The sequence below is a fragment of the Notolepis coatsorum genome, assembly GCF_963971535.1.
Source record: "Notolepis coatsorum genome assembly, chromosome: 2".
Lineage (NCBI taxonomy): Eukaryota > Metazoa > Chordata > Actinopteri > Aulopiformes > Paralepididae > Notolepis > Notolepis coatsorum.
In genome coordinates this window covers 83,672,100-83,694,382 of record NC_140166.1, presented here as the reverse complement: position 1 = coordinate 83,694,382, position 22,283 = coordinate 83,672,100, and the positions used below count along the sequence as shown (strand labels likewise).

General features: G+C 39.0%; 1 protein-coding gene across 1 annotated transcript in view; it reads right to left on the bottom strand.

The window, feature by feature from the left end:
- tub (TUB bipartite transcription factor) overlaps positions 1 to 22,283 on the bottom strand; it is a gene marked incomplete at both ends in the record, with an annotated part of 447,589 nt that overhangs the window by 3,030 nt on the left and 422,276 nt on the right. Inside the window, 4 exons of the mRNA XM_084307358.1 lie at positions 2,478 to 2,576; positions 4,882 to 4,996; positions 8,727 to 8,839; positions 15,957 to 16,148. Coding sequence (XP_084163484.1) covers positions 2,478 to 2,576; positions 4,882 to 4,996; positions 8,727 to 8,839; positions 15,957 to 16,148 — 519 coding nt within the window. The remainder of the gene's footprint in view (positions 1 to 2,477; positions 2,577 to 4,881; positions 4,997 to 8,726; positions 8,840 to 15,956; positions 16,149 to 22,283) is intronic.

Genomic DNA, 22,283 nt, shown 5'->3' with positions numbered 1-22,283 from the left:
TTCTTTTGGAAAGAATGATAAAAAAAATAATATATATATAAAAAAAAATATATATAGCCTATATATATTTTTTTATTTGTATTATTCGACTAAGAGGTTGGCAGTCGCCTACGGCTCCTTTCGATCGATTAGTCGACTATTTGACTAATAGGGGTCAGCCCTACTATTTTGTATTGATACTTTGATTGAGTTAATAAATTGTATTAATCAGGTCTCTTTGGACTGAGTAAGTTATTAGCTACGGCTATATTTTCCACCACAGAGTTCTTTTTGAGTGTTCTATTTTCATACGTTCACTGACTGTGTAGTAAAGTGGATTCTTCGCTGTAGCCCCTACGACTGCCTGAATCCCAAATCTGTCATTGCCTTTACAGTACGTGTCCCCCTCTCTCTTTCAACATCTGGGACCACAGTGGAAATAATCACATGTGCTCTACTGTGTCACCCTTGGTGGGTTTCTATTCTTATTCATGCATAGGTTTCTACTTTGTGTTTAGTCTCCCATGGAGCTGAAGCCTGTACACAGCGGTGGAAGAAGTGCACAGTTCCTTTACTTGAGTCAAAGTAGAAAACCCTGATAAATGAGTACTCTGATACAATTAAAAGTCCTCCATTCAAATTCTACTTATGAAAAGTAGAGACGTATTTGCTATTGAATGTACTTAAGTATCTAAAGTAAAAGTATGCATTCTACTGTATTATGACGTTTGTGTATTCCAGTGCTTGGGAGCATTCAATCCTCGATCCATTAAGGTTAAAGTGGTATGTGGTCCAGTTATGCTGCTCTGATTAAAGGTTGTGTTAAAGTGGTATGTGGTCCAGTTATGCTGCTCTGATTAAAGGTTGTGTTAAAGTGGTATGTGGTCCAGTTATGCTGCTCTGATTAAAGGTTGTGTTAAAGTGGTATGTGGTCCAGTTATGCTGCTCTGATTAAAGGTTGTGTTAAAGTGGTATGTGGTCCAGTTATTTTTTTTGCCATGTTTTCTATGCTAAATATTTTTCTTCAAAGTAACTATAAATTGATGGTTCAGATAAATGTAGTGGAGTAAAAACTACAATATTTCCTTTGAAATGTAGTGCAGTAAAAGTATAAAGTTCCCTAAAATGAAAATGTACAAGTAGCTCGAAATTTAACAAGTAGCTCGTACTTAAGTACAGTACTTGAGTAAAAATACTTTCCACCACTGCCTGTATAACTGTATATCCCTTTTAAGACGCGTCAAATGAATGAATTAATTCAACACAATTAGATGAGGGGGTGTGTGTACAATACGCAGGGATATCCACTACGGTACAAATGCAAAGAAGATAGTTCATGCTAGTGTTTCGCACAACAGCCAACAAACTGAAACCAAGCCTACAGTATTTCAAGGACAGGACAGTTGTGTCCATTAACCCTCATGTTGTGTTAGGAATGGGCACCACTGACCGTTGTTAGCGGGTCAATGTTGACCCAGGGTCTAACTCAGTCCTGACCACTAAAAAGAAAGGAGTATCACTCAGTTAATACTACATCCTAACTAACATTATATGCATTCATAATAACCATATAATCCCATTGTAATTTGATTTTATGGCCCCCGAGACACATCATGCTCCTTATTTTTAAGATGAAAATGAGGTTGTTCAATCTTAATATACTAAATGTGAAACCCATAGATAATCATGTTTTCTGACTATAATAGAACAATATTAGAATATAACTTCTGAAAAAAAGTTTAGTATATTTATTATTATTTTATTTATTTATATTTAGTATTTTTATAGTATAGTTTTACCTTGCCGGGTCAAGAATGACCCTAACACCACAGTCGTACCTTTTTTTCTGCAGATATACAGTCAGAATTTTCTAAATGGTGAAACATAGTTTTGCTGTGCTTATATATGTGTTGTGTGGAGGATATCATAAAGCCTTGTTCTAATTAAATCAACTACATGGTAGTTATTACATATTATAACCTTGAAACGGGTCGCTGGAGACCCTAACACCATATAAGGGCTCTATGAAGAGAATGGGGTAAGTTTGAAGAAACATTTTAACACACACACACATGAAAGTTTTATAATTACCATCACAATATGTAAAAAAAAATATTTTTAATTATTTTTTAATCTAGTTTCATTAATTAATTAATTAATTAATTAATAACTTTTGAACAATAGATGCTATTTATAATCTGTCAGCTGCTCTATATTGCCAACAAGATTGTCTACATTCCATTCATTACACATACATCTAAAATAAGCAAGGAAAGTGCTTGAAAATTAATTTTTATCTTCCAAGTTTAATTTCAACAAGTTCAAGTGCAACCATATTATAATAATAAAAATTATGATAATAATAATAATAATACACTTATTTTATATCATTGGAAAGCCTTTGTTAGCTTCAAAATGGTACCAAATATGAGGTACTTTGAATACAAAATACAGATGAGATGACCTATAAGGGTTAAAGCCCTGTGGTAATCACGTACATTTCGTGGACGAATGGAGACTCTCTCGTGGTCCATGTTCATTCCAGGAACGATGACGCTCATTTTACGGGGTCCCTTGAATCCTAACACGTTGGTTTCCTGGATTGGAAAGATGATGCACTGTGAGCATGAATCTGACAAACCCCAAACGCTCAGTTCCTTCCATTCCGTTATGTACTGTATGTACATAATGCATGACATGTATAATATATTATATATGAATGACTCGTTATTATTCCATCAGAGAATTATGGCACGTTGCTGTAGCAGTTATTCACAGTGTCATTCCACTCATGAACAGCAGGTGTCTCCATAATCCACCGTGTGCCACAACATGGTTTTATGACTTTGATTACTGTAAGCAATATCACATGAGAGACGGAGTGCTGTTATACAGAGAGTATCAGCACGACTGTGGTTCGGTTGTAGTACAAGGGCTGCAGGCGGAGTACCGAAGATAATCACAGCCGTGCTGATATTCAGTATAACAGCACAACCTCAAGTTTGATATTGCGTTGATACAACAGTTCTACAATCGCCATTTATTAGTTAACAGTTACAGTAATAAGTAGGGATGTACGATATTGGCTTTTTTATCGATACCGATATACCGATATTGTCCAACTCTTAATTTCCGATACCGATATCAACCGATACCGATATATGCAGGGTTCCCCCCCCCCCCCCCCCCCCCCCCCCAAAAACAGAATAATTTCAGGTAATTAACATTACATATCTCTTGTCATGTAATTAACACAACATTATGCATACTTTTGACAATAAATAAAATCAGAATTTGTTCTTACTTGCTTGCCTGGGTAAATAAAGGTTAAATAAATGTAAATTTTATTATTTTCTTTTCTTTTTTTTAACCGATACCGATAATTTCCGATATCACATTTGAATGCCAATATCGGTAGGCCGATAATATCGGACATCCCTAGTAATAAGCGACGGCAGATAGTTCCACAACTGCGCTATTGAACTTGGACCGTTGCCTCATTACCAGTTATTAATAGAACACCTGTGCGGCGGAGTGATACATACAGTATAGTTGAAAGTCCTAGTGCTGTTACTGTTATGATTCATTGAAAATGGGGGACCCGGATGTAAACAAGACGAACGTCTTTCTCTGGTCTGCATTATTGAGCTGTACTGTAATTGTACCCATTCTGCAATCTGTTACTGTAATAAAATGTCCAATCAATCAATCAAAACTGAAGATCAGCACTCATGGAATGTCTCTTGTCCAATCAAATTACTTGGTTGGAACTAAGTGTTGTATAATCAAGATGTATCATACGACATTATACTCAATATTAGATAGATAGATAGATAGATAGATAGATAGATAGATAGATAGATAGATAGATAGATAGATAGATAGATAGATAGATAGATAGATAGATAGATAGATAGATAGATAGATAGATAGATAGATAGATAGATAGATAGATAGATAGATAGATAGATAGATAGATAGATAGATAGATAGATAGATAGATAGATAGATAGATAGATAGATAGATAGATAGATAGATAGATAGATAGATAGATAGATAGATAGATAGATAGATAGATAGATAGATAGATAGATAGATAGATAGATAGATAGATAGATAGATAGATAGATAGATAGATAGATAGATAGATAGATAGATAGATAGATAGATAGATAGATAGATAGATAGATAGATAGATAGATAGATAGATAGATAGATAGATAGATAGATAGATAGATAGATAGATAGATAGATAGATAGATAGATAGATAGATAGATAGATAGATAGATAGATAGATAGATAGATAGATAGATAGATAGATAGATAGATAGATAGATAGATAGATAGATAGATAGATAGATAGATAGATAGATAGATAGATAGATAGATAGATAGATAGATAGATAGATAGATAGATAGATAGATAGATAGATAGATAGATAGATAGATAGATAGATAGATAGATAGATAGATAGATAGATAGATAGATAGATAGATAGATAGATAGATAGATAGATAGATAGATAGATAGATAGATAGATAGATAGATAGATAGATAGATAGATAGATAGATAGATAGATAGATAGATAGATAGATAGATAGATAGATAGATAGATAGATAGATAGATAGATAGATAGATAGATAGATAGATAGATAGATAGATAGATAGATAGATAGATAGATAGATAGATAGATAGATAGATAGATAGATAGATAGATAGATAGATAGATAGATAGATAGATAGATAGATAGATAGATAGATAGATAGATAGATAGATAGATAGATAGATAGATAGATAGATAGATAGATAGATAGATAGATAGATAGATAGATAGATAGATAGATAGATAGATAGATAGATATCTTCTTTTAGGAACTTTAAGCTTACATACTTACATAACAAATTGCTGCTAGCTCTTGACGGAGGCTGCTAGCTTCAAGGCTGCTGGTGGTCTTGACAGGGTTTAGACCGCTGTCATATACTGTGAATTTGGTCCCCATGAGATTAGACCTGCAAATAAAACATAAAGAACAAGGCCATTCTTTAGAATTGGCCAATAAGGGTGTGTGTGTGTGTGTGTGTGTGTACGTGTGTGTGTGTGTGTGTGTGTGTGTGTGTGTGTGTGTGTGTGTGTGTGTGTGCGTGCGTGCTTGCGTGCGTGCGTGCGTGCGTGCGTGTGTGTGTGTGCTGGGGTAGCTATGCCATCATTAAGCCCAGTATTGGTTTATGTAGCAATCATCATCTAGTGTGCTCCAATATAATAATACACTTTATTTGTATAGCACTTTTCAAACAGAAATTGCAGTTGAAAGTGCTTCACATATTGCCAATCATTCACAGTCACAAGCTCATTCTTATATTATAGATTAGAGATACAATGTTTATTGTCGATATACAAGCAATTTCTGCAGAATAAATCACCCCCCCCCCGCGCAAAAAAAGATGGAATTTAAATCATGCTTAAAGTCACAGCATTGAAAACCTAACATTTTATGATACACATCCAGTCCTATTTTATGAACTGCTGTTTGTTTTACATGAGATATCCTTGCCGATGCACACAGAGTCTCTGCAAGAAACATGTCTACTGTAGGCCAAACTAGTTTTTTTCATCCTCCTTCAATCAAACCCACAGCTATTAAACAGCTGATTGGATAGCTCTTAAAGGTCTAACGAAAGGCCACACGCTCATTTTGGACAGCCGTTTCCATCACTGTGACCAGCATTAGGTTAGAGGTCATAGTTCATTTCAATCAGCTCTCCATTATTCAGCTGAGAGCGATGGGAGAGAGCCGCGCCCGCTATCGACCAGCGGTCCGGCCGGCTCAGATGATTAATGAAGACGGCCAGGAGCCATATTTGATTAAACTGCTTGGGGGCTTCCATGGAATCAAGGCAGCCTTGATGCTATCTCTAAGGATGAGGAGGAGGCCTGGTAAGTCACACACACAGAAGTCAATGTAACCTTCCTATGTTCTTCCAAACTGTTTGACTTGTTCCAAGGCTGGGAACTGATCTGGAAAGAAAGGCAAAGCTTTTCAGATTCAAACCCGGTCGGGCTTGGCCTCGTATGTTTTCATCTGAAATAAATAATGATAACTTTATTTGTATAGCACTTTTCATACAGAATTTGCAGTTAAAGGTGCTTCACAACAGTAAAAAATACAGGCATAAGCGAGCATAAAAAATGAAATATAAAAAGATAGAGAGGTAGCAAGGTAAGGTACAGTAAATCACAGTTTTTCAGTAATATAAATAATAAAATAGAATATATTTTTTTTTAAGTGTGGTTTGATTCAGTTTAAAATAGGTTAAAAATTATAAAATAGAACGGACAGTAAAAAGTGTGATAAGATTGTTAAATAAAAACTATATAACACCAGAGCAGTGTATCGCTCTTAGTACTTTGAGTTTCTTTACAAAGTTCTAACATACAACAGAGCATCACTCTAACATACAACAGAGCAGTCCGCCGCTCTTACATACAACAGAGCAGTCCATCGCTCTTAACACTTTGAGTTTCTTTACAAAGTACAGTTCTAAATGACCTTATAGAACAACAGAGCAGTGCGTCGCGAAATACACTGGAGCTGAATCTCATTGCTTTTCGGTAAGCCCCTGCAGATCCTAAACCCTCAAATCAAATGAACCCTTGATGATGTTTAAAGGAAGACATCAACATTATGGGAAATGCGCTTGCCATCTTCTCCAGAGTCAGACAAGAAGATATATTAATTTCCTTTCTGTGTGTTCAGTAGAAAGCTATCCGGCTGCAAGCTAGCCCAGCTTAGCACAAATTAATGGAAGCGTATATGGATGACTAGCCTAGCTGTTGGCCACCTCTCCCGGAGTTTTAAGCTAGGCTAGTGGTCTGTATCCACTTCCATTCATTTGTGCTAAGCTAGGCTAGCTTGCAGCCAGATAGCTTTCTACTGAACGCACAGAGAGGAAGTTGGTATCTCTCTTCCCATAATGTTGGCGTGCCCCTTTAACACTTTGCCCGCCGGGCAGTTTGCCCATCTCATGCCCCTCTCTGCCAGTACTATAACCCTATGGAGTGGCTCACCTTCTTTGCAGGGCTATAACTTTTGAAATTGTATTGCTATATTGACATTACTATGGCCCATTCAACATTGATTATCTATCGTTCAGGATGTGGGAACGTTATATTTTTTCATTCATACATTCATACAAATTTTTTTTTAACGTTTTCTGCAGTAATTCCTAGAACGTGATTTATAGGCCTAAACGCATATATAGATTATCGATTGGCGTGTCTTCCCTAGATACGCTATATTAAAAAATTCAAATGTATATGATCGGTATAGTTATGCTTCATCATGCGTGAAGGAAAGGGGGGGGGGTCGTTTATAATTCCTTGATCGTCACTAACTGCTTTATGTAGTATGGGTTGATTTATTGATCAGATGGTTTGTAAATAAAGAAATGGACAATCGGGCTGAAAATAACGTTAGTGTCCTCGTACTGTTCGCCGACGAGACTGGAGGAAAAAGATCCCACTTATTTGACGTCGAACTCCTAGATCCATTTCCGGTTTGTATGGAGCAATAAACGCCCAAATCATATCGATTATTGAGTTATGGCAGCGATCCATATGCACGGCAGTGTATGTCTGGAGTGCCGCAACGATATGTGACTGCCGGACGGATTTCCCAGATGCACCGATTGCCACTTCCGGTTTGACTTGAATGTAGAAGAATGTAGTAGAAGACAGAAGGTTAGTTATTTTAATATTTTTTTTCATTTCAGATATTGATTGAAGAAGTGTGTTTTTAGTCAATGGCGAAAGATTGGTCTGGTTTCGGCTGTCCTAACTGTGGTGGGAAGTTCGTTCCACCATTGTGGAGCGAGGACCGAGAATAGCCGGCTTCTCTTTGTAATCTCTGCATACTGCAAACTGTCATAGGCCAAGGCATGACGTACGTGCTATGTATTACCGGGTCATTATGGCTCCTATTTGGGGCTGAAGTGAACACACTTAATCTGTTCCCTCGTGGATTTAGGGCGCTTGACCATGCATTATTTATAGATTGGACGGACACTTTTGTGATGTGAGAGATACAATGTCCAGTTTCCACGTGGGAACCTGCAAGGGACTGGTTGATAATTTCACCAACTACAACCACGTTGGTGTGAACACAAAAATATATAAAGTACATACAATTTCTTTACAATATTGTGTTTCACAAGCAGAAACATGTGCTGGTGGCATTTAATACTCTTAAACAAACTCTGTATACAGTTTCCTTGTGTGCACAGCTTCTTATTATGGAATCTAAACAAAGCATTATAGATCTTAATCCTGGTTAGGAACTGAAGGGACATGTATTTAGTTGTATTTTCTTGGATCAATACACATTTTGAACAGGTCCAGGGAAACACATCCCCTTGGGGGTTTTAGGAAGACAGATTGCCCTGAATAATGAATACCACCAAATGCATTGTTTGAAGCAAACGATCACAAATGATAACATTGTATATAGTGTTAAATTATTTTCCCAATAAAAAAATCAATCCCTATGGCAATCTAGACAGGTAGAAATAATGTGTGTGTTGCATCTCACTGTCATAGAGCAAAGCAAACAATGAGATTTTGTTCAAAATCTACTGAGGGAGACTTGTGGATTTGAACAGGACCAAAGGCTCAGTAAGAGAAAAGTCATTGATAAAACCTCAACTGTCAACAAAGGAAAACGGGAGCCGGTCGGCGCAGCCTCACCTCAGCTTGCCAATGAAGCTCTCCCCGCCTCGAGACAGGTCCGTGGGATCGATGGAGATGAGGTAATTGGACGTTTTACTCTTCTTTCTCTTCCTCCCAGCTAACAGGAACACCTATGATGCCGGCCGGACCAGTGAAAGAAAAGACAAAATCAGCGCCATCGATATCAAACGATGAGCCCCGAGTGCCTCCGAATATGAGTCGTGTTGTTTGGCCGCACACAGTTTGACCACACAATCCTCATTAGACTAGACATACTGTCCCTTTGAACTCGTTTTTAAAAGACAGCTAAAAACATACCTCTACAGGCAGGCTTTTAAACCGTTTTTCTGTTCATGTCTTTTAGTTTGTTTGTTCTGTTGTTTTAGTTCATTTTATGTTTTATTCCTTTATTCAAATGTTTCCCCTTACTGTATTTTATTGACGTTATATTACTGTTGTAAAGCACTGCTGAGAAGGGGTGCTATATAAATACAGTTTTACTTACTTACTTACTGTCTCTTTTCTTTACACATTGCTATGGAAACTACATTTGCGGGGGGAAATTCCACATGGCACAATTAAAAACCCCACATGTTGTCCCACCCTTCACTCAGCGGAGTATTTATACACACATTACATCCAATGAAATATGATCATGGATTCCCCCGCTTCCATCTAATGGCGCTAAGTGTTTACTCAAAGCGACCTCTCATCTCAATCCTCTCCTCTTGATCCTCCTCCACTGTGGCTTCCCACGAGGGAAGGTTCAGATGAAGGAATCACTCTCTGTGTTGCCATTATGTTTGGTTAATGTCCCTCCTGACGTTAGGTCCTTCATCATTTCTCATTTAGAAACACATCCGACGACGGAAGCAACACGTCCTCTGGAATGGGGTGTTTGTGGGGTCTTTAAAGGGTGAATGCCACTATGAAATATAATCCACGCTATTTCTATAACTCTGTGCTGCTCAGTTTCCATTGAGTGATTATGAACACGTCTCTCTACCATGATCGAGTGGTTGAATTCAAGTTCAAGTTTCTTTATTAGTTGTCATACAGAAGTACAGAATACTTTTATACAAAATGCTTCTTTCTGTTACGCTCCAGAGACTGTGCTAGACAAAAATAGATAAGTATAAAATAAAATAAGTATAGCAAGTATAAAATAGAAGTCACGTACGTAGACACAAGTGTTCAGTATGTACATATGTACAATGTTCAATGCAGAGTAGAAGTAACTGAGTTACCATACAATATACTATACAATATACTAATATACAATATACTATATAGTGCAAGGAGAAATGGGATGAGGTACAATTTAGGTACAATTTACAGTAAGGTGTAATGAGGTATGGGTTGTAGTGCAAATTCTTTACCAATAAATATAAAGTGTGTTTAGGTGTTCTAAAGTGTGTAAAGTGGGTGATGCAGTGAGTTGTTTGTTTAAAGTGAGTGTGTGCGTGTGGATGTGTGTGCTGTGAGTGCATTTAATGGTTGTTACATAGTGTTATTGTTCGTTGAGCATCCTGATGGCCTGTAAATATCCTAACCCAACCCCCTCCAATGTACAGTCATTTACCTAGTATGGTTTTGTCAATAGTCCAATGTACAATTTTGTTTGTTTGTACAGTGTCTCCCCCCCCCTCAATGTACAGTTTTGCTTGTTTATACAGTGTACCCCCCCCCCCCAACCACCTCCAATGTAGATTACACAGTATGGTTGTCAATATCCCAGTGTACCCAACCCCCCCCCACCCAACCTCCTCCAATGTACAGTTTCTACGTCAAATGTATATACTCCCTTTTCTTGACTCCTTCTGTATCACAAACAGTACTGTATTTGCAAATCTGGTATGTCATAAATGTATAGATGTAGCAGTACTGACTATCTGTATGTCATGTATGTCATATATGTCCTGATGAATTGAAAATGGGGGACCCTGATGTAAACAAGACGAAAGTCTTTCTCTGGTCTGCATCCCCTTAACAATTGTGTGTATTGAGCTGTACTGTATTGTACCCATTCTGCAATCTGTTAATAAAGTTTTCAATCAATCAATCAATCAATAGAAGCTTCTTCTGAGTCTTTCTGTGCTTGCCATGAGACTCCGGTATCGCTTGCCTGACCGCAGCAGTTCAAAGAGTCAGTTGTTTGGGTGGCTGGAGTCTTGATAATTCTCTTAGCCTTACCCATGCACTGCTTGTTGTAAATGTTCTGGAGAGTGGGAAGCCCCCCTCCAATTGTGCGTTCGGCTGAACGGGCCACTCTCTGTAGTCTGCTACGGTCTTGTGCGGTGCTATTCCCAAACCAGGAGGTGATATTGCCAGTCAGGATGCTCTCTATTGTACATGAGTAGAAGTTCTTAAGAATCTTCTGACTGACTTGGAACTTCCTGTATTGTAAAAGTATTATATTGTATTGTAAAAGTCCTGTATTGTAAAAGTATGAGATATTATCATATCTACAACTACTGTAGTTTTAACAATCATTAAAATGAACTATAAATATTGTGTTTTCGCTTTTTTGTACAAACTGCATAATGTAAACCAAGCTACTGAACAAAAACAGTGATTCTCTCAAAATGACATATGTGACTAGCCGTATACAGTAGGGACTTGTTGAGGCATCTTCAAATTTATTTATTATTATTATTATTTCTTTTACATATTATGAAAGTACAGATTCATACCTTCAAAATAAGCCATCACTTGGACATTTTGGTGGGATACTTTTCAAGCTACTTATGAATCATGGTGATTATCACAAAACCTAATCAGAGAAAATGGCTTTGACATTTTTACACTTAGTGTTTAAAAACTACAACCCTACCCAGAATGCATTGTAATCCATGGCCCCCTCTCTCTCTGGGGGCAATTAACACCTTGCTGCGTTCTAGTCAGGCACTTTTGTTATGACAATGACTCTGTCTTGTGGCACTGTAAACACAACACCCATGAAGGAAAAGTAGTCATGATAGTTTATTTAATTTAGTGTGGTAGTGAAAGGTTAACCTTCTGTGTGTGTGGTAGTAAAAGGTTAACCTTCTGTAGTGTGGTAGTGAAAGGTTAACCTTCTGTAGTGTGGTTGTGAAAGGTTAACCTTCTGTAGTGTGGTAGTGAAAGGTTAACCTTCTGTAGTGTGGTAGTGAAAGGATTATGTCTGTTTTAATTTAATAAGTGGTCTTTAATGTCAGTAGTGTACCAGAGCAGACTATATTTTTAGGAAGGAGGTTGCAGAGGAGTATCTTGACTTGACTTTGCATTAGTTTGTGGTTACCTATCCAGAGCTAGTATGAGGAACAGCATGGGTTGTGGCAAGAAATTACAATTGTGTGTATTGAGCCAGCATAACTGGACCACATACCACTTTAACATAACCTGTAGAGGTCGAATGGATGGAGATAGAGGGAGATACACAGAGAGAGAGAGAGAGAGAGAGAGAGAGAGAGAGAGAGAGAGAGAGAGAGAGAGAGAGAGAGAGAGAGAGAGAGAGAGAGAGAGAGAGAGAGAGAGAGAGAGAGAGAGAGAGAGAGAGAGAGAGAGAGAGAGCAGGAGAGACACAGAGAGAGAGAGGCAGAGAGAGAGGAGAGCGAGAGAGAGCAGGAGAGACACAGAGAGAGAGCAAGAGAGAGAGAGCAGGAGAGACACACAGAGAGAGAGAGGCAGAGAGAGACACAGAGAGAGACACAGAGAGAGAGAGAGAGAGAGAGAGAGAGAGAGAGAGAGAGAGAGAGAGAGAGAGAGAGGAGAAAGATAGTGAGACACACAGAGAGAGATAGTGAGAGAGACACAAAGAGAGAGTTGAAAATGGGGGACCCTGATGTAAACAAGACAAACGTCTTTCTCTGGTCTGCATCCCCTTAACACTTTGAGTGCCAGCAGGGGGCGCACGATTTAGAGCTTGAGTGCCAGCGCTCTATTCAATGACATTTGCGAATGCATAAACTATATCTTAAATTATGGCTATGTGTCTAATACGCCTGTCGCTTATCAATGACTGTTTAACAATGATTGTTTTTTCATTGGTACATTTCCGTTTTATACCATTTTGAAAAACGCTAGTTTTTGGAAATTTCCAGAAAGAAAAAGAGATTCCACAGGAATCGCCCTTTACTGGAATACACAAAAAACGTTTATGTGTATTTACGGCCTATTTATGAATCGTTTTCAAATAAACGCTAGATTATCGATAGTATATGTGTACTTATGCACGCTAGAGAAGTGGGCTGAAAATCGATTATCTTATTTCCTGATCAGCACACACACACACATATAGGGCCCACATTGATATATCTGTGGATGAAAAAAGCTCTGATTACCCCAAGACTGGTAAAATAGATTCCTTACCTCAGATCAGATGTTCTCCAAAAAGATTATTCCAATTCCTGATCGCCATTCCAAATATCGATCGCGTTTATTGATCCAATGCTGGGTGCTCGAAACACATATTCCACGCTGTTCTGAGGGACCACAAAGACTGCAATCGGCTCGGATTACATGCCTGAGAAGTAAAATGTGGATTCCGGATTTTCTTTTCCCCATGCGTTTTCATTCAGTCCAATCCAATGGGTGCATTATCATCCGGGAGACGATAGGGTGCTGTATTTTCCCTGTTCGAGCTCAGAGAGAGTCCCAGTGGTAACGTGAGGCTAGATTGATGAAAAATGAATGGAAATCGCTAATAAAAAAAATAACGATTAATAACGAGAATTTTCGTCGTTGGCACTCAAAGTGTTAACAATTGTGTGTATTGAGCCGTACTGTATTGTACCCATTCTGCAATCTGTTAAATAAAGTTTTCATTCATATATATATAGGAGAGCTATCCTTGTGTGTGTTTCAACACCTTGCTAAGTACCTGCATTTAATGCATGAACACGCGCAGACAGACCACACCCAGCTTAAGTTAAGCCCTCGTTTGTAGTCTTACCCACAGTATTGAGACACAATACTGTCGGACAAATAACAATAATTTACTCATTTACAAGTTGTATTAAGTTTTGCAAATAAGGGAACAGAGCAATGACATTTCAAAGCAGTCAAAAAAGCAAGATTTCGATTTGTTCGAATTTCAGAAGTGCAAGACATTTTCGCGTTTTCTGATGCTTGTATCTCGCCGCACCAAGTCGGGTTTGGTCACGTCGGGACACATATTCCTTTACGCAAAGCACTTTCTTTTCACCTTGTAGGTACTGCCACCAGGTTTTACATGGTGCTTCCAAACCAGAAATGTACAGAGCCTTTAAAAAAAATATTATTTAGATTGTAGGGAAGAAAGGTGATCCATGTACTGTATTTTATAATAATAAAAAAATAAATCATGATAAAAACAACATTTTGAAAAACCCAAATCCAACTATTTAGTTATTCATTACATTGAAACAGAACAATGAACCCATTGAACCTTGTTGAATAATTTTACCTATTTGTGTATGTCAATACCAAAATATATGAAATCCATCATTCAAAATTGTATCCAAACTCAATGTGTAACATTTCATTCAGATAAGATGAAAGCCCCCCCCCTATTAAATGGTAGGGAATAGTGTCTGCAGTTTGCTATAGATGTCTGCTCTCCTCTCAGTGACATCACCAGTTAGAGGTCTGCTCTCCTCTCAGTGACATCACCAGTTAGATGTCTGCTCTCCTCTCAGTGACATCACCAGTTAGAGGTCTGCTTTCCTCTCAGTGACATCACCAGTTAGAGGTCTGTTCTTCTCTCAGTGACATCACCAGTTTGCTATAGAGGCCTGCTCTCCTCTCAGTGACATCACCAGTTAGAGGTCTGCTCTCCTCTCAGTGACATCACCAGTTAGAGGTCTGTTCTCCTCACAGTGACATCACCAGGTGACATCACCAGTTTGCTATAGAGGTCTGCTCTCCTCTCAGTGACATCACCAGTTAGAGGTCTGCTCTCCTCTCAGTGACATCACCAGTTAGAGGTCTGTTCTCCTCTCAGTGACATCACCAGGTGACATCACCAGTTTGCTATAGAGGTCTGCTCTCCTCTCAGTGACATCACCAGTTCGCTACACAGGTCTGCTCTCCTCTCAGTGACATCACCAAGAGGAATATCTCGAGGCGCCGATGCGGCTGAACTCTCAAGACACGGGACATCACAACATGTCCTCCTCACAACAGAACCATAGGATTAAGGTTAAAAATCGACGATGTGACATTTTAACGGTCCCAAGATCATTAGAATTATATGCCCCGATCACGTTTTTTGCCACCGATACCAATCACTCAATCACCGATTGAGCCATATCGGCCGATACCGATATCGATATCGATCGTTTTGATATAAAAAAAAATATTTTTATATATAATTTTTATTTTATTTTATTTTTATAAAAAATATATATTATATAATCATACTTGTAGTTGTATTATCTGCGAGACATCGCCACCACGCAACAAGTCAAAATGCTCGCTATCTGCAAACAGCTCCACTGGCTGTGTGTACTCGAGTAGCCTCCAGCTACGGCCAGGATTCTCCGGCGCTGCAGCTGGACCCTATTGATCACATTCAACATGCCCTCAGCTCGAATACACATCGAATCAATGTTATAAGACATTGATATCAGGAGCTATCTGTAGCTACTGCTAGTCGGCTAGATAAAGTTAAGACAATGCCTCAGTGAACTATTTAGTTTAATGGGACGTTTCGTTTTGAAAAGTGAGCTAACGTGAGCTAACGTGAGCTAACGTGAGCTATCATGCACTACTAGACTATTGCTGGAGCATTTGTTGATATCAGGAGCTATCAGTAGCTAGCCGGCTAGATACCGTTAACAATGCCTCATGTATTAAACTAAAAGTGAATAGTTGACTGGGTCATTCTGTTTAAACAGTAACGGTAGCTAACGTTAGCTCACGGAGGTCGCATGCACTAGGTTAGAGCAGACTATTGCCCGAGCTTGTTTACACAGGGAAGGGAGGGGCAGGAGGAGGAGGAGACGGAGCGGCAGTTTGCAGCTCCGTGTGTCTGAGACAGAACTCAGCGAGTGAGATCTCCGCTAAGAATTGGATCATGTTTTTCGATCGGTTTTCACGATTGGCGAAAATAAAGCATTATCGGAATTCACCGATCGCATATTTATACTGAATATCGGCCGATACCGATCGCTGGCCGATCGATCGGGGCATCCCTAATTAGAATAGCACAATGTGAATTCCGTTTCAGGGTGGATTCTGTGAAACTCTGTGAACAATTATTTTTGCATAGCCTGGCCCTCCTCTCACCTTCTTGCCGTCCTCTCTCTCCAGGTGAAGATAGTAGGTGGGGTACATGCCTCGGTCCATGCCCTTCTTGTCCCTGGTGATCCTGCACTTCACCCTGACCCCCTGGGGCGCGGGGCGCAGCGTGAACTCCTCCAGGTCGTCCACGTCGACGGCAGGTTCGCTGATGGGCAGGGTGGATGCGGAGGCCGCTTCCTGTGGGAGAAGAGACACGACACACACACGGTATACTCAAATTATGAGGCGGCCGATTTAGCTTTCATTAGAAAAGGCTAATGAGTCTTGAAGAGCGGAACCTCCGTGGGGAGAGGAACTGGCACACCGCGTGTCTGAAACCAGGACAGAGGGGAGACACGCCGTGTGTCTGAAACCTGAAACCAGGACAGAGGGGAGACACAGCGTGTGTCTGAAACCAGGACAGAGGGGAGACACAGTGAAACCAGGACAGAGGGGAGACACAGTGAAACCAGGACAGAGGGGAGACACAGTGAAACCAGGACAGAGGGGGGACACACCAGCTTCAGACTGAACTCACACCGAGGTTGAGCACCGCACGGAACCAACAACCATGGCCAGACATCCTGGTTACAATCACAATAGCCCATGGGCCAAGACCAGACATTTGAGTAATCCGTACAGTACCACCCAATGTGGCAAATTCCAGTCTAGAAGTATTTTGAAAAGATACATGTTTGTAGATAATATTGTTTAAGCCTATGAAGATACTGTACCCACCCTCCATAATAATCTACAGGCCAGACCAGGTATTGGTACCACCTAAACTGTGGTCAAATGTTTGGTAGACTCACAGCTCACCGACCTGCTAACCCATTATCGATGGCTGAAACACGAAAACCTCCTATCTGAAAATGTCACTTTCTTGAGAAAACTCAAAAAACGTCTTGCAGAATGCAATTCTTTTAAGGCGACCCAATACAATACACCAATACTACCACTAGGGGCGCTAGGGCGCCGACCCACCTGTTGACCCACCTGTTAAATCAGAGAAGAAGAAAAAAAAAACGTTTTAGTTTTTTGTTTTATAGCCCTATAAATAATATACACATGTTTAAAATGAATAATATTTACTCGTTTTAAGTATGTTTGTGTTTCCAATGCACAATATAACTTAATTTTACAAAGATTAATAATAGTTTTCCTGAACAGGAAGTGACGATTCTGTCTGATATAGACCTTTTCATTACGTAGCCGCAGGCATTTCTCCTCGCCGTATTTCTCTCTGGGCTAGGCGCAATTGCGCCTGGAGTGCGCGTGCCCGCCGTGCACTGGTTCATCGCTGTATCCGTCGCAGCCACGCGCTTTGCGTTGAATATGATGTATTATGATGGAACTCGGGCGCTGGTTTGAAACGACCTAGCAAGCAGCCGAGCGTCTAAAAGCTCTCTGATTGGCCGACGCTGTACTTTCCGTAACCGCAGTTTGCAACATGAGTTTATGCTGTTGTTGTGTTGTGTGATGCAGATATTTGTCTTGGAGCGTGATGGCAAGTTCTTTCAACGGTTAGGCTTAGGCACTATGGTATGTACTGTATGTATGCCTTGAAATGACGTGTGGGATTTTACCGGAGTTCGATACCCGTAGGCCTACATAAATCTGTCCCTATTGGCGCACTGTAGATCAGGACAGCTGGAAGCGCCTGTTAAGTGATGTAGTTGGCAGCAGGAAAGTTTGGTCTGTTTGTATCGCCTTTGTATTTCTGTGCGACTTTTTATCCTTTGTATCCCCATGTATTGATCGTGTGTTTTAAACGGAAGAAAGGACCTTTTCGGTTTACATTCCTTGGAGAGCACAGCAAGGTATGCTTTGTTGTTTATTTGATTATGGTTGTAACTTTGTAGAATGTAATTCGTGAATGAATGATTTTTTGTCTTGTGTAGGAATGTAATCCTTGTAGTTTGATACCAATGTTATTTAGTTTAGTGTTTGTACTGTGCTGTGGAAACCGTTATGTGAAATGTTTGTTTGTCTGTTTATGTACGTTTCCAATGCAGTTTTCACGGTGCTAAGATGGCGTCACGGATGGACAATTAAATAAAGATCGTCTTATGCATCAGTCGAGACTCTGTCGTTTGGATCCAAGGGCTGTAACAAAAGCTATTTCAGATAGGATGTTTTGCATTCCAGCCGTCGATATATGGAACAATGGATGGATTGATAAATGGATTAGCTCCTCTGTGAAAACCTCATCATCATAGAACACTGCTTTGTCGCTCAACAATTATGCTTAAAGGAATCTGTTCAGACTGGTTAAAAACTCAGTTCATACTGTATTTCAAAACAATCCATTTATTTATTTTTATTTAATTTAATTCTGATCCATATGTATTTATTTCCATTCCATTTCTGTTCACTTGTTAAATTGGTTGAACATCGATTCTAAAATGAGGATACTTTACATGATTTCACATAGTCTTGTTGGTGTAAGTCTTTTCTGAAACAGTAGGCTATAGAACTATGATACGACTTTCATACAAAGTCACTTATAGTAAGCCAAGATGATAAAGCATCAATCTGTCATAATTGACTGAATCATATAGTATCCCAGACATAAGCATAAAGCTTCATCTCGATATGGGGGCAAGGATGTTCATAGCAGTCTTTCTTTCTGGTTATGCTGTAGTTATGTTCCCATTTTGAGAAGTTATTATCTTGCAAAATTGTATGCTGTTGGAAGGTTTGTGTCTTTTTTCATCTTCTTTGTTGTGATAATGAAGTCCCACTGAGTGCCCCCTTAGAGAAACCACGGTTCATCAAAGGAACTGGCTTTCAACTGAAACCAACTGCTCGGCTTAGACAAGCAATTGTGGTGGTAATATATATATAACAAATATATTATTTGTATAGCACTTTTCATACAGAAATTGCAGTTCAAAGTGCTTCACAACAGTAAAAAAAAAATACAGGCATAAGCTAGCATAAAAAAGATAGAGAGGTAAGGTAATCTTAAAAAAGAAAAAAATCTTTCCCTGAGAGTCCACATTACAGTTCTACTTTTGTTTTGATGTGAAAAGTGATGCTGCATAAGATCACTGCACTTAGCACTAACTGTGAAAGTACATATTACAGTTCTACTTTGACAAACATATTTACAATTAGCATTTTATAATGTTAATAATATGAGTCCACATTACAGTTCTACTTTTGTTTTGATGTGAAAAGTGATGCTACATAAGATGACTGCACTTAGGACTGACTGAGAAAGTACACATTACAGTTCTACTTTATAAAATGCTAATTGTAAATATGTTTGTCACTGTTAATAATATGAGAAAGTCCACATTACAGTTCTACTTTTTTTTTATGTGAAAAGTGATGCTGCATAAGATGACTGCACTTAGCACTGACTGAGAAAGTACATATTACAGTTCTACTTTGACGTTTTAATGTTGGACCAAAGCATTGCATGTAATTAGAATACAGGCAAATAAAAGTCATTTAGTTTAAAGCAGTGTTCATTTTGGCAGCTATTTTAATTTTAGTTTTAGTCTTAGTCATGTGTCAAGTGCTCCTTTTTTGTTTTCATCATATTTAGTCATTTTCATTTATTTTTCGTTTAGTCAGTTTTAGTCAACTAAATGTCTGAGCATTTTAGTCTTAGTCAGTTTTTGTCTCAATTTTGTTTTAGTCTAGATTTTGTCGACGAAAAACGGATGACATTTTTGTCTATTTTTAGTTAATGTACAAAAATATATATATATATTATATAAATTATAAAACTTTTTTTTTCTTTTCTTTTTTACAGCTACTGTTTTATATACTGTTCTTTAGTAATAACTAGAAAGTAATGGTATTTATTCAACAACAGGTGATTGTATAGATTAGTATTAGTATCATTAAATGACAACTATGCTCAACTATGCTTCACCCACGGAAAGGTTGTTGGCACATTGGTTCCACACGGACATTATACGTTGTTGCACTTGCTTCCAGAAGGCTCCGTTTAGGTCAGCTAGTAGCAGAGGCTCTGTTGTGATTTTTAATGCACAATAAATATTCAACATTCTCTTTTGAAACTCCGCCTCAGACTCTTATCATTTGGCACTAAAAGCTAAACATTGTCACCGGTATGGCTGTCCGCAACATGTCATTAATTGTGTGCGAGAGGTCGATCAGCTAGCCACATTAGCGTGAGCTAGTGTAACGGAGGTACCGCAGCCTATCCACAGTCACGAGGGACAGTAAGTGAAGTGGCTGTGGACGTTAAGCGGTACTGCAAGTAAACTCACTCCCCAGAGGCATCCAGACCCAATAGCAAGAAGTGAATTCACCTCTTGGTATAGTGGTCTGTGATGCCGCCTGCGACGCGGGAGACCGGGGTTCAACTCCCACTCAGGGCGATCCCTTAACAGGGGTCGAATCGAAAACACAATGCAGAGTAAGATCACACCGGCTACACTAGGTTAGCCACTAGTTAACGCAAGCTAGATGGAAATACAAACAATGTAACGTTACTGGTGAAAAAGTGATTTACCTTGGAATACTCCTTTGCCAACTTGCTGTACTTTGCTTGCAGGTCTGCAGCTGGATTATGAATAGTCCCAACTTTAGCCAAGGTAACGTTAAGTTAAAAAAAGCTTTTCAAATAGCTCTTCAGCTAATGCTAATAACAGAGCTGCCCGTCACACTGCTCTGTTGGGACGATGGCATTAAGAAAAGTTATAATTATTTTGTCTCGTCTTGTTTTAGTCAACAATATCAACATACATGAAGAGAAATTTCGTCCTGGTTTTTGTAAATTACATTTTTGTGTCCTCAGTTGTGCTCAACGATATTTAATAAACTATTTAGTATCGTTAGCGTCACATGGTCTTCAATAACGTGACGTCACGTCTCATTGTCGTCATGAAAAAAACCTTCGTTGACAAACATCTTCCGTCATCATTTTAGTTGACAAAATTAATAGGGATGCCCCGATCACGTTTTTTGCCACCGATACCGATCGTCTTGAGCCATATCGGCCGATACCGATCCGATACCGATAGTTTTTGGTTTTCTATACATTTCTTTTTAAATATATATACTTTTATTTGATTTTTTTTTATAAAATATATATATTATATAATTATACTTGTAGTTGTATTATCTGCGAGACATCGCCACCACGCAACAAGTCAAAATGCTCGCTATCTCCACTGTCTGTGTGTATACTCTGCTTTGGTCAAATCACATTCAGCATGCCCTCAGCAGGGTATCTGCGGCTCTGCAGATATACCCTACTCCCTCAGCAAGCCCCGTTCGTGACTGTGATGCAAGCCGGGGCTCGAATACGCATCAAATCAATGTTATAAGACATTGATATCAGGAGCTATCTGTAGCTACTGCTAGCCGGCTAGATAACGTTAAGACAACGCATCAGTGAACTATTTAGTTTAATGGGACATTTCGTTTTGAACAGTGAGCTAACGTGAGCTAACGTGAGCTAACGGAGGTATCAACATGCACTACTAGACTATTGCTGGAGCATTTGTTGATATCAGGAGCTATCAGTAGCTAGCCGGCTAGATACCGTTAGACAATGCCTCATGTATTAAACTAAAAGTGAATAGTTGACTGGGTAATTTTGTTTAAACAGTAACGATAGCTCGGTAGCTAACATTAGCTCACGGTCTCATGCACTAGACTAGAGCAGACTATAGGAGCCTCCTCTGTGTTTACACGGGTGCGGGAGGGGCAGGGGAGGAGGAGGAGGAGCGGCAGTTTGCAGCTCCGTGTGTCTGAGACAGAAGTCAGTGAGTGAGATCTCTGCTAAGAATTGGATCATGTTTTTCGATCGGTTTTCACGATCGGCGAAAATAAAGCATTATCGGAATTCACCAATCTCATATTTATACTGAATATCGGCCGATACCGATCGCTGGCCGATCGATCGGGGCATCCCTAAAAATTAACACTGGTTTAAAGTACAATCTTGGCTGTCTTTTTCTCTCAACGCTTCAATAGGTAGATCTTGCCTTCACCACAAAAAAAAAAGTGATCTTGGGCTTAATTAAAAAGGTTGGTGACCACTGGTCTAACGGCATAAATTTAACATTGTAGTATGTTGTAGTTGTTGTTGTTTGTTCTCACAAACACTACATTAATATAACTGACTTATGTTTTATTATGTGTTGTTGTTGTATATGACCCTTTTGAGTTGCCGTAGAGCAGAGAAGGTTTTTGTGTAAATGGTAAATGGCTGCATTCATATAACAGCTTTTATCCAAAGCGCTTTACAATTTGTTCCTCACATTTTACCCATTCACTCACACATGTGTCTGAACATGTCACCTTCTCACATTATACAGTAAAGTTATACAGTCAGGTGAACTC